General features: G+C 33.6%; 2 protein-coding genes across 2 annotated transcripts; one reads left to right on the top strand and one right to left on the bottom strand.

Annotated features, from left to right (window-relative positions):
- The first annotated feature begins 464 nt into the window (after positions 1-464).
- LOC101962467 (olfactory receptor 52A5) lies at positions 465-1,409 on the top strand. The gene has a single exon (XM_005342086.2). It carries the CDS (start codon positions 465-467, stop codon positions 1,407-1,409), a length of 945 nt encoding a protein of 314 aa, XP_005342143.2.
- Positions 1,410-5,154: 3,745 nt separating this feature from the next.
- Positions 5,155-6,096, bottom strand: LOC144376838 (olfactory receptor 52J3-like). The gene has a single exon (XM_078045114.1). The coding sequence runs from the start codon at positions 6,088-6,090 to the stop codon at positions 5,155-5,157; it is 936 nt and encodes a 311-aa protein (XP_077901240.1). The 5' UTR covers positions 6,091-6,096.
- Between the last annotated feature and the right edge of the window lie 7,918 nt (positions 6,097-14,014).

Below are 14,014 nucleotides of genomic sequence, written 5' to 3'. Positions count from 1 at the left end.
ATTATAGTAGAATGTTACACTCAGTTTCATATATTTGAAAAAACTTTTATAATATTTTGCTAAATAAAACAGCTGTACTTCACATTAATCTGTAATTTATTTATAATACTCTTAAAGGTAAAGAAGATGAGTAGATACATAGTTTGGAATATATATTATTTGGAGGTATCATTAGTGAGTTTTGTTTCATTTTCATCATGCATATGCTTCATTTGAGGAGTAAAAAAGTTTTATTTAAGTTAATAATTCATACAAACCCTTTTAAAAAGCAAAAAAATTAACCCACCAATTTTCTTTTAAAAAAATCAGGTTGAAGTCTAGTTTAGCCATAGAAGAATGCATTAAATTATATCATTTCTCCAATTACTTTTCCAGGATGACGCTGCACAATTAAAGCTGTTAATAAATTTCATAATTTCCGATTAGACCTGAAGATTGGAGGGCTCTTTCATCATTGTCCCATCATGCCATTTGCCAATGGCACCTGCTTCAAGCCATCCGTCTTCACTCTCATTGGAATACCAGGCCTTGAATCAGTGCAACACTGGGTTGGGATTCCATTCTTCATTTCTTTTATTCTGGCCACCTTTGGAAATACTCTGCTCGTCACCATCATTCGCATTGAGCATAGTCTCCATGAGCCCATGTATATTTTTTTAGCTGTATTAGCTGCTACTGACCTAGGCCTGACCTTCTGCATTACCCCTAAAATGCTGGCCATCTTTTGGCTTCAGTCAAGAGAGATTCACTTTGACTCCTGTCTGATTCAGATGTATTTTACACACACTTTCCAGTGCATGGAGTCTGGCATTCTCCTGGCCATGGCCTTTGACAGATATGTGGCTATCTGTGAGCCCTTAAGGCATTCTGCCATTCTCACTAAGAAGGTACTAATCACCATTATAATGGCAGTGTCCCTTCGAGCCTCCATCATCATCATCATGTGTCCACTTCTAATTAAGTTGCGCCTCAAGCATTTCCACACCACAGTCATCTCTCACTCCTACTGTGAGCATATGGCTGTGGTGAAGCTGGCTGCAGAAAATGTCAGAGTCAACAAAGCATATGGACTGTTTGTGGCTTTCTCGGTCCTTGGATTTGATGTGATCTTCATTTTCTTATCCTACGCCTTCATCTTCCAGGCTGTGTTTAAGTTGCCACAGAAGGAGGCACGATTCAAGGCATTCAACACCTGCACAGCCCACATCTTTGTCTTTCTTCAATTCTATATTCTCACATTTTTTACATCCTTCATACACAGATTTGGCTTCAATGTTGCTCCCTATGTGCATATTCTGCTGTCCAACCTTTACCTGCTTGTTCCGCCGCTGCTTAACCCTATTGTCTATGGAGTGAAGACCAAACAAATCCGAGAGGGAGTGATCAAAATGTTCATTCCCAAGGGTTAAATTCACAAACTCTCCAATTCCTCATTTTGTTTATGATAATCTGCACAGTGATCTTGTCATGTGGGGTAATACTATGATAATCCTTCTGCTATTTTAATTTTCATGGGCTGGAACAGATTTCACAAATAAAATTACAGATAATCCATATACACATTTTCAGATAAAATTTCAGTTATGTAATCAAAACTAATAATGCTTTCTATAATTTTGTTTAACTTTTGAACATTCTCTAACCTTGGAATAGGATCAATTTTGGAAAACATTACCCTATGTTTTATACATTTTATCCAATGGTATTGGTACAAGTTATTCTCATACTTTCTAACACTAGTTTCTAAACTATGAATCATGATAAAACGTTCATATTTTAATGTTTAGTAAACTCTAAATACAGTAAAGCTTTATTAAATATTAATGTTTTCATGTAACATGGTAGATTGAATATATATATATATATATATATATATATATATATATATATACACATATTTATTTATTTATTTATTGGTGGGGAGTAGGGCCTAGAGTGCCTGAGGACTTTATACCATTTACTAGTAGAACTAAATAAAAATGAAGTCATTAAATACTATTTTTTGAAGGGAAATTTTGCAAACTGAGAGCTCATTAAATTTTACAAATAGCTTTCCGCTTATTTCCCTCAGTGTGTCTCTAGAGTGGGCAGAATTGTGTTTTGTGTGGTAATCAAAAGACAAGAGCTGGGGCTGGAGTTGTGACTCTGTGGTAGAGCACTTGCCTTGTATATGTGAGGCACTGGGTTTGATCCTCAGTACAACATAAAATAAAATAAAGGTATTGGTCCATGTACAACTAAAAAAAAAAAAAAACCTTTTTTAAAAAAGACAAGGGCCATGAATCTTCCTTGGTACACTAACCTACTAAATTTTTCCATGTGAGACAAGGTTGTACACTGTGCTTCACTGTGATTATGAAATTGGTTGAAAATTTAATTACTCTATACTAACTTATGCATTTATCAACACTCTCAAAGCCTACAACACTTGTGCACTCTCTGTACATTACAATAACTTGATTTGAAGATTTTTTTTCTTAAGTTTTCAACATTACCCACATTTGCCTTTATTGACTGATAAACACAATTGACACTTTTTGGTCAGAAATATATTTGTAAATATATGCTCACACTACAGCCCCAGGACACATATTATATAAGCATTATCAAGATAATGTTTGTAATGACATATTTTTCCTGTTTCTATCAAAAACATTTTTTGTGTGTATGTGGTACTAGGTGGTTGAACTAAATGATCCTTTACTATTGAGCCACACTAGAATTTTTATTTTATTTAGAGACAGGATCTAACTATATTGCTGAGGCTGGCTTTGGACTTGTGATCTGCCTGCCTCAGGCTCCTCAGTCACTGAGATTACAGGTTTGAATCACTTTACACCCAGCTGTAGGGACAACATTTTAATATTCTCTTTCAACTCATCTTTTTTACTCCCCTTTGTATTTGTTTAAAACATGAACTTTATTCACCAACTTATCTTTCGGCTCCTCATTCACAATGCTATCTGTTTTCCTAAATTGCTGTTTCATTTTACACTTACACAAGGAAGGTCTAAGAGATTCGATTTTTTCACATCCTCACATCACTACTTACGATTTTCTTTCTTTTTAAAGAATTGTTTTTATGGTCATTCTTATGGATGTAATATGGTATCACTGCAGTTTTGATTTGCATTACCATGATGACTAATGATGTTGAGGAAATTTTCATGTACTTATCTTCCTTTGCCCATCTTTCATTAGATTAATTAACTTTCATTATATTGTCACAAGAATTCTTTATTAATTCTAAATATATAATTGTACTTTCAGATTTATGATTTGCAAATATGTTCTCCCATTCAGTAAATTGTATTATCTCTTGATGATACAGCAAAATTAATGTATGTAAATTTAAATGTGCGTACTTTATGTATTTGTTTTTTCATTGATTTTGCTTTTTATTTCATATTTAAAAAATCATCACAGTACAAAGACATCAAGATTTACACTTATAAGTCCTATTGAGAGTTTTAAGCTTTTATCTTTTATACATAATTCTATGATTTTCTCCAACTTTGAATTTGTTTCTTTATTGTTTGTTTTTATGATTATATGATAGTTGGGGTTACAAATCTTTAAGTGTGAACATTCAGTTGGCTTACCACTATTTGTTGATTAAATTTTTCTGTCTGGCTTCTTAGCACCTTAAGCATGTTGGGAATCTTAGATACTCTATTATCTTCCATGAATGTATATATCCATCTTTATTCATCACTCTACTATCTTCTTAATGTAATAAATTTTGAGACCGAAAAGTGAGAATTCTCTAATTTTATTCTTTCTCCACATTTATGTTGTTGTTGTTGTTATTCCAGAACAAAAAGACACATGAGAAATTTGTGAATATTTTTATCTCTGGCAGAAAGGAGTACATCCTAAAAACATAAGAAATGTATCTTTCAGATAATCATATATAGATATTTCTTGTATTTCCTGCCATTAATTCCTTCCAGAAATATTTTACTGAAATCTCTAGTTCACGATCTTTATTGTAAAGCAAATTAATCTATTTTCCAAACTTCTGATCCCTAAAGTTTTTTTTTTACTGATCATTTAATTTGTCTTTTTATTTGTCCATTTAGTAATGTCACAAAACTCAAAGTCATTTTTGTGCCACAGATGATGAATGTGCCACTCAAAAATTAGTTTCTAATATCCTGAGAAGTCTTCTTTGTCTAATATTTCCTCATTGCTCTATGCATATCTGTTTTTTTCCAGTACCAAATTCAGACAAAGCAATAAAAAATTGCCTTTAACCTAAAAGTTTCTTGATAAGACTTCAAAAAATATTTGGAAGAACATCAGGAAATTCCTGACTTCAAAATGTTATCTGATACCTGAACATGTCTGGGACTGACCTACTTTAGAAAAATATCAAGCCATACAGGGTGGATATACGTTGCATTCTACAAATAACAGGACTTCAAAGCAGAAGAATTGCCCATATAGAGAGATGGTTGGCTAAATATATTGAGCACACACAAACATAAAAAAAATTATTAACCGTAACTTGAAAACTGGCTTGTTAGAATTCTGTACATCCAAGTTTCTCTTATAAACAATATTTTCATTCCTTAAAAAAGTACTGTTTTCCAGTATTTTACAGTGAGGGCACATGGTGCCTACAGATTTTTATGAAAAGGAAAGAATAAAGCATTAAAATGGAAAAGAAGGATTATACTTTCTAAAAACTGAGACTCAATATTGCCATTATATTCTCAGAAAAATCAAATTCATTTAGATTTGTAATTAAGAATTGTATTAAGATTGTTCTTAATTTTCATTGGAACGTGTTTCTCTCTTCACAGAAATTCAGAAACTTGCAATTAACTAATTGTGCCAATCTGGGATATCATCTTATTTTCAAATGGAAAGACATATGAATTCACTTTATCTCAATAGTTAAAAACAGAAAGTGCTTCAGTGGGAATCCCTATTCCATTACTGCACTGTAATGGAAGCCCACATTCAAAAGAATAAACACTCAAATGCGGATATGGAGATTCAACACACAAAAGCATTCTCCAAAGTTTGCTTCTTTAGTATCTGGTGGATTTTTTGCTTGTATGCTTTAAGGATCATTAGAAAAGAGCCAAAAATATGCATCTTGGGTTATAGTAACACTCTACTATAGAACTACAAAAAGGAGAGCCTCTACTTTGAAGTGAAAACATGGACTACATGCTCACGAATCTGCTTGGTCCGCACACCATAGATAATGGGGTTGAGGGCAGGTGGGATAACCACATACAGGTTGGCAACAAGGATGTGGACATAACGAGGAATTTTTTTGCCAAATCGGTGGGTGAGAAAGGAGAAGAGGGATGGGGTGTAGAAAACACACATGACCCCAACATGTGAGCCACAAGTGCTCAGTGCTTTGTGGCGGGCATCTCGTGATGGGAGGCGGAAAACAGCACGGAGAATGTGGACATAGGAGATCCCAATCAGTGCCAAATCCAAGACGAGGAAAGAAGCCACAAACAGGCCATAGATGGCATTGATGCGAATGCTTGCACAGGCCAACTTGGCAATGCCCATATGCTCACAGTAAGAGTGGGCAATAATCCGAGCTTCACAGAAGGGCAGACGATAGGTTAGGTACAGAATGGGCAGCATGAGCAGAACAGGACGCATTATGATTCCCACAGTAATGCCTGCCAGCACCCGAGGTGTCAGAATGGTTGTATAGTGAAGTGGAACACAGATGGCTACATAGCGGTCAAAGGCCATGGCCAAAAGTACTGCTGACTCCATTCCTGTGAAGGTGTGTATCAGAAACATCTGGACCACACAGGCTCCAAATCCAATTTCATGTGCATCAAACCAGAAGATACCTAACATCCGAGGCACTGAGGATGTGGAGAGAGCTAGATCTATGGCTGATAAGATGGTTAGAAAGTAGAACATGGAATCCCTCAGAGAATGGTCAGACCAGATGATCAGCAGAATTGTAGCATTGCCCAGCAGAGCCATTAAGTAAACAGAGCAAAAAGGTAGGGAAATCCATGCATGGAAAGCCTCAAGTCCTGGGATGCCTACAAGAAAAAAGGTGTCTGGGTGGAAAATGGTAATGTTGGTGTGGGGCATCTTGCCATCAATGAAAAGAGAAGCAGTTGATCACTCCTAGAAAGAAAAATAAGATTTAGAAATGCTTAGCTCAAAACCTCTCCAATAAGCTTAATTTGTATCTGGATTCTTCTTTTTCAGAAAAGCTAATGCTAATAATTGAGTCCAAAGTCAGATATAGGGATAGACTAAGTATACTTCAGGCAGAAGGGACATGGACTGCATAGTGGGTCTCCTTCTGAGGCTTTCTCCAATATTTTATACTCATTCACTCAAATCTCATGTAAAACCTAGAAAAATATTTTAAAAAACTGAGATTGATGTTTATGGTGTGATGACAGTCTTCTTCAGAGACAAAGCACATCTTATTTAATTGTATCAACATATAAAATCACAGAAAGGCAAACTAATACGTGCATGCATCAAAACCGAAGGCACTGAGGATGTGCAGAAGATAACAGTATATACAACAATGTGAGTGTTCCTGGACACAGGGGTTAACAGAAAATGCAGCAGAGTAGCTTAAATTAATTTATTTAGTGTCAATATTTTAAATGGTCTATATTTAGAATAATGCCTCAATAACTCATCTTGCCCATGAATACTCATGTATCCCCACAGATACACTGCATTTTGTCTCATATATGAAAATTATTGCCCAGACATGTGGAATATTGTTGTTGTTGTAACTCACCTCCAACAGAGAAATGCATCTCTTTGTTAATCATATCCTGGTAGAAATTAATAAAGATGTCAAGAATTTCTACTTGTTGCCAAATTCCCCAAAATATCCTGGGACAGCCAATACACTTCCCTACATGGAGGAAGTAAGTTTTGTTGAAAGGACACTTGAAAGAAATAATGACAGTAGTGGTGGTCAACATCAGGGGAAGAAATATGTGTTACTGACTTACCTTACTTCTGTTGTTATCTTTACTTCCTCTCTCCCCTTCTTTCTTTCCTTCTTTCCTTTACCTGTTTCTGTTCCTCTCTCTTTTGTTCTTTCAGAAAGAAGTGATAGATAGGACTATATAAAACAGAAGGAATAGACAGAGGAGCATTCAAAGAAAGGAAAATAGGAAAGAAAACCAGTGAAGAGAAGAAAGGAAGGAAGGAGAAGAAGTCTCAGGTATAAATGAGTCTAGAGAAAAGTCACAGAGAAAAGTCCAAATTTCAAGAAGTGTTTTATTAATGATATTTTAAATGTAGAGATTTCCCAGGGCAGTAAATCCTGTGAGACTGTATGTGAAGTCCATGTCCAATCTTCTTTATTTCTCTGTCTCCCTCTCTGGAATCAAGAATCCACACTTAACTTTCATCCTCTGATAGTCTTACTTATTAACTTCATTATGGAAACTATTCATTATGTCACAACTTTAATTTTCCTCTGCAGGAATAGGAAAGACAGTGAATGAATTCTGACAAATCTTTCCTATATGTATATATGAAAACACCAGAGTGAATCTCCACATAATGTGCAACTACAAGAGTGGGATCCATCCTAATTAGAATAAGAAGGAATCCATGTTTGTGTAAATATGTCAAAATATAGTCTACTGTCATATATAAGTAAAAAGAACAAATTTTAAAAAAAGAAAAAATTAAGTGCTCCATGTTTTTCAAAGAAGACTTCTTTTAGTCAGAAAATATTTACATAAATGTGAGCTAGACAATGTCAACTTAATAAATTCAGCTGTAGTCTGACCTATAAGGGTTAAACACGAGTCTCTGATCACTATTCATCTTTACCACACATTTAATGGGAAGCTCACCTTGACCAGGACCAGGAATAGAGACCTCTTATATCTACTAAAGAGAAGAGAGCCTTATAATATGCATACTTATAACCCTTGCAGTCTATCTGAAATTAAAGCTAACTCCAATCTGTTTATGAACCAAGACTACACATCAGAGTCTCCTGGGGAAGATGCTATTTTCTGCATCAGGAAAAGATGCACAGACACACCTACCACTCACTTACTCTGGATATGCACATTGTCAATACAAAGTAAGATACTAAAATACTACTAAAATAGGTTTATATGAAGTGAACAGAATCTCTTCTTGGGTAAATTTTGCATCTTGATTTTCTAAGACACTATAATAATGCTGACTTAGAACATTAAAAAAAGTTAACCCAAGGATGGTTGAATGGCATTCCTGTAATCCCAGAAACTTGGGATGCTTAAGCAAGAGGATCACAAGTTCAGCATAGTTGATTTACAAGGCTAGGAGTGCGGTTCAGTAGCAAAATACTCCTAAATTCAATGCCTAGTACACATCCCTAAAAAAGAAAACATATATCCATGTCTTAGTACTCATTAAAAAATTTCAAACTATATTCTGGGAGTCAAGTAAGATAAAGTCATTCATATCTTTTCCATGCAGTGTGCAATCTATTGGCTTCAAATGTAAGTTAATGAAAACAAATTTAAGGCTAGCAGTGTTTCTCAGTGAGAGAGAACTTACTTAACATGTGTGAGGCCTAGGGTTTGATCCACAGAACTTCCCATATGCATATTTTTTAAATTAAATTAATGTGAAATAAATTTATAATTAAAGAAAAGGTATATGATTATCAAAACTTACAAGACAAGAAATAAATATTTCTATGTCCTGATTAAAATTAACCTAAAATGCTATTACTTATAGAAATAAAGCAGAAATTAAGCAATACCATATACATGTATACACAGACACACACACACACACACACACACACACATATATATATAATATATATATATATATATATGTATTTATATTTACTTAAAGAGAGGAAGAAGAAGAGTAGGGTTGTCTGAGTTAATATATTGATCAAAATCCTTATCTATATAGCAAGTAATCAATGAATCCAGTCTGAAAACAAAGAATCACTAAATATTTAAATGAAACCATCATCAAGTATTGTGGAATTAAATGTCAGAATATGCATACAGACATTTTCAGGGTAGATATTTTCCAGGGGCTAGAATTGGAGGTTAGACTGATTGGGATCAGGGAAGGGTCCTACCACTGTACCCTTCAATGTGATATTTTCTATTAACATTTGTGTGATGTTACTATTATGAAATTTAGAATGTGTAAATCTTTCTTATATATTTAAGCAATATGCATTACTAAAACAAATTAAAGTATTAAGAAAAAGTAGTTTTTCATTGTTGATGATTTTCATAAGAAAAAAATTTAAGTCCTTTTTAAATTTTTTACTAGACCATAAAAATGATACATATTAATGTGATAGCATGTGATATATTGATACTGGTATATGGTGTTTAATATTCATTTCAGAGTAAACCTACACCCTCAAACATTTATCATTTCTTTACAGTAAAAACTTTCAAAATCTTTTCTTGAAACTTGAAAAAAAAAGCAAATAGTACATTACATAATCTATAGTCTATGCAATAGAATATCAGAAGCTCTTTCTCCTAACTGTAATGTACTTCTCATTAATTAAACTTTCCCCATCTTTCCTTCCCGCTACTCTCCCCATCCTATGGAACCCATGGAAATGATCACTTCAATCTATTTCTTTCCTATTCCCATCCTAAACTCATTTAGATATTATGTATTTTCCATAGTAATTTGAGATCTAATACATAGAATGTAATTACAGTGCTTCAGAAGTTCACAAATTCCACTCCTTTTGTCACACCAAATTGCCCCAGAATCTTTGTTGTCTTTAGTGTCCTATCATGCAGGTACAAGAAAGAACTCTGTAAAGCTATTTCACACCTTGTGTTCACACAAAGCAGTCATACCTACAGAGGAGTTTTACTCTTTTTCCAAATGTTATGGAAATAAAAATTGGATCTCCTTTCTTCCTAAGTTCTTAAAATAAAAGAGAATACACCCCCACCTAAGGGCATAGCCTGAAAGACAAGACATAGAATTTTTTAATAATGTAGATTACATTGCAATCTAAATTTTCTTAATGATCCTTCCAAATACCCTTCTCCAAGTGACCAACTTGGAGTTACCATTGGATGGCATCAAATTTATAAGGAACTTTTATCTAATATTAGAAAAATAGTTTAACATGTTCCCATGCTAAGATTTCAAAACCCAAGTTTCTATTTTGTACTCCATGGTTTCTATTTTTTTCCCTCCCCTGAGTTATACAATACAAAACAGCTCAAATGACAGTGAAAATGACATTGCTATTTATTCTTTAAAAATGTGATTAATTTAAAATAGCAAAAAAAGAACTCCAATGTAAAATATCTCCAACCTTTGGACAAACATCTTAAGTTGTTATAAAACAAATAATGTCAAATTAAAATATTGATAAATTGTTTGTAATCAAATACAAGGACACTACTCACCAAAGTTCCTATTAAGATTAAAAAGAGGTTCTGACTGGGATGATATATGCATTAAATACACCAGTTTTAATTATATTTTAAATATACCTTATGTTCATAGCCCATTATCATATCTTTTTTTTCTTGACATATAATTATCATGAAAAATATATTGACATATTAAATTTCTTGAATGAATCACACATAAAAAATAGTACATTAAGTACTAATAGTACAAATCTATAAATAAATCACCGGCAATTTAATATAAGAATAATAACAACAAAAAAAAGATCTAGTACTTTAAAGGACTTTGAAGTATATCCAATGAGTACAATAAAACACTTTTATCACCATTCCTCATCAGGAAAATGCTAATTCACACCACAGGGTGACACTCTGTAGTCCACCCAGCATGACTCCCATGTAGAGCACTCATCCCAACTGCTCATAAAGACATGAAGCAACCACTGCTGGGTTCAGAAACAGGAAGAGGCTATTAAAGGTAAATGTCCCCTATAGACTAGTAATTACTGAGGAAAATATCCAAAATAAATGAGTGATTGTTTTCAACAAAATACACTTACAAAAATATCCATAGTGCTTTTATTTGTAAAAAGAAAATACTAACTTAAATATCCTACTTCAATAAAACATGTAAATATATTTATTTACCCATTAAAGTAATGAATTCATAAATACTACATATGAAGCTATAAGACAAAACATAATAAAATAATAACAAAAAGAGCAAGCACAAATGAACCAACGCTATGCACAAAATGCATTAATCTAACAGAAATGTTATACAGCAAAAAATCACCAGACAACATTAAATTGTGCCCTTCAGATTTTTACACTTGATTTATTTTATGAGAAACCTTGAAAACAACAGCAATACAGAACAAAACTATCCCCGAATGAATCAGAAGTTAGAAATAGAAGGGATGAAGTGAACATCAAGTCAAAGAATGAATGGCTTTTATAAATAAGAAAATTATCAGAATGAGACAAGAGGTCACATTGCATCTGCCAGATTGTAATGAAACTTTTTTTTTTGGTAACAGCATAATGGTTTTTTAAATGTATTGTCTCTTTGTAGTTATACATGAATTCATTTTGATATAAAAGCACAAAGTAAACACACTGAAATAAGCCAAATAAAAATGTAATACATATAATATTTTTTATTATTTTTCTAGAATATAATCCAAATTCTCTGCTTATTAAGAAATTAACTTTTCTTTCTACACAGGTTAACTGTATGCTCTTTCTTTCTTACTTACTTTCTTTTTTTTTTTTTTTTTTGTGTGTGTGTGTGTATGAAGATACATGCACTTAGGGTAATGATGACCATCGCATTCCACTGTCTTTCCTACCCCTATGCTCCCACCTTTACCTTCCCTCTCCTTTCCCCCTTTACCCCATCTAGAGTTCACTTAATCCTCCAACCTCCCCCCACCCAGCATATTATGGATCAGCATCCTTGAATCAGAGAAATCACTTGGCATTTGGTTTGGGGGGATTGGCTAATTTCACTTAGCATTATATTCTCCATCACTTATCTGCAAATGAATGCCATGATTTTATTCTCTTTTAATGCTGAATAATATACCATTGTGTATGTGTGTGTGATATATATATATATTTATCTCTCTCTATATATAGATAGATAGATAGATATATCACATTTTCTTTATCCATTCATCTACTGAAGGGCATCTAGGATGGTCCCATAGTTTAGTTATCATGAATTGTGCTGCTATAAACATTGATGTGGCTGTGTCCCTGTAGTATGCTGTTTTTAAGTCTTTTGAGTATAGACCAAGGGGTGGTAGCTGGGTCAAATGGTAGTTCTATTCCCAGTTTTCCAAGGGATCTCCATATTGCTTTCCATATTGGCTGCACCAGTTTTCAGTCCCACAAGCAATATATGAGTGTGTCTTTCCCCCAACATCCTCACCAACACTTATTGTTGTTTGTATTCTTAATAGCTGCCATTCTGACTAGAGTGAGATGAAATCTTACTTTAGTTTTGATTTGCATTTCTCTAATTGCTAGAGATTTTGAACACCTCTTCATGTTCAAAATACTAGAAAAACTAGGGATAACAGGAAGATATCTCAACATCATAAAGGCTATGCTAAGCCTCAGGCTAACATCATACTACATGGAGGCATTCCTTCTAAAAACTGGAACAAGACAGGGATGCCCCTTTTCACCACTTTTATTTAACATAGTACTTGAAACACTGGAGCAATTAGACAGATGAAAGAAATTAAAGGGATACATATAGGAAAAGAAGAAATCAAATTGGCACTATTTGCTGACAATATGATTCTACATGTAGAAGACCCAAAAAATTCCACCAGAAAACTTCTAGAACTAGTACATGAATTTAGCAAAGTAGAAGGATACAAAATCAATACCCATAAGGCAAAGGCATTTCTGTATATCAGTGACAAATCCTCAGAAAGGAAAGGAGGAAAACTAATCTATTTACAATAGCATCAAAAAATAAAGTACTTGGGAATCAACAAAAGAGGTGAAAGATCTCTGCAACAAAAACTACAGAATGTTATAGAAATTAAAAGAAATTAAAGAACTTAGAAAATGGAAAGATTTGCCTTGTTCTTGGATAGGCAGAATTAATATTGTCAAAATGACCATAAGACCAAAAGCAGATTTAATGCAATTCCAATCAAATGACATTTCTCATAGAAATAGAAAAAGCAGTCATGAAATTCATCGGGAAAAATAAGAGACCCAGAATAGCTAAAGCAATCCTTAGCAAGAAGAGTGAAACAGATGGCATCACTATACCAGACCTTAAACTATGCTACAGAGCAGTAGTAACAAAAACAGCATGGTATTGGCACCAAAATAGACTTATAGACTAATGGTACAGAATAGAGGACACAGAGACTAAACCACATAATTACAGTTATTTTATATTAGACAAAGGTGCCAAAAAAAATACATTGGAGAAAAGATAGCCTCTTCAACAAATGGTGCTGGGAAAATTGGAAATCCATGTGCAACAAAATGAAATTAAACCTCTATCTATCACCATGCACTAAACCCAACTCAAAGTGGATCAAAGACCTAGGAGTTAAACTAGAGACACTGTGTCTCATAGAAGAAAAAGTAGGCCCCAATCTTTATCATGTTGGATTAGGCCCCAAGTTCCTTAATAAGACACCTATAGCACATGAATTAAAATCAAGAATCAATAAATGGGATAGATTTAAACTAAAAAGCTTCTTCTCAGCATAAGAAACAATCAGTGAGGTCAATAGAGAGCCTGCATTTTGGGAATAAAATCTTACTCCACACTTCAGATAGAGCACCACTCTCTAGAATATATAAAGAACTCAAAAATCTTAACACCAAAAACCAAATAACCCAATCAATAAATGGGCTAAGGAACTGAACACAGACACTTCTCAGAGGAGTATATAAAATTAATCAACAAATGAACAAATATACACTCTTACTTGTTCACCTCCATTTAGCACTCACCTTTCTCCTTCCTCTTTTACCTTTAATATGCTTATAACATTCATTATTTTTATTTAGAACATCTTATAATATTATGGTAATATGCCCCATATACTGGGGAACAAAGTACTGAAATC

Source organism: Ictidomys tridecemlineatus, chromosome 4 (assembly GCF_052094955.1).
Source record: "Ictidomys tridecemlineatus isolate mIctTri1 chromosome 4, mIctTri1.hap1, whole genome shotgun sequence".
Lineage (NCBI taxonomy): Eukaryota > Metazoa > Chordata > Mammalia > Rodentia > Sciuridae > Ictidomys > Ictidomys tridecemlineatus.
This window is presented reverse-complemented; position numbering and strand designations above follow the sequence as displayed.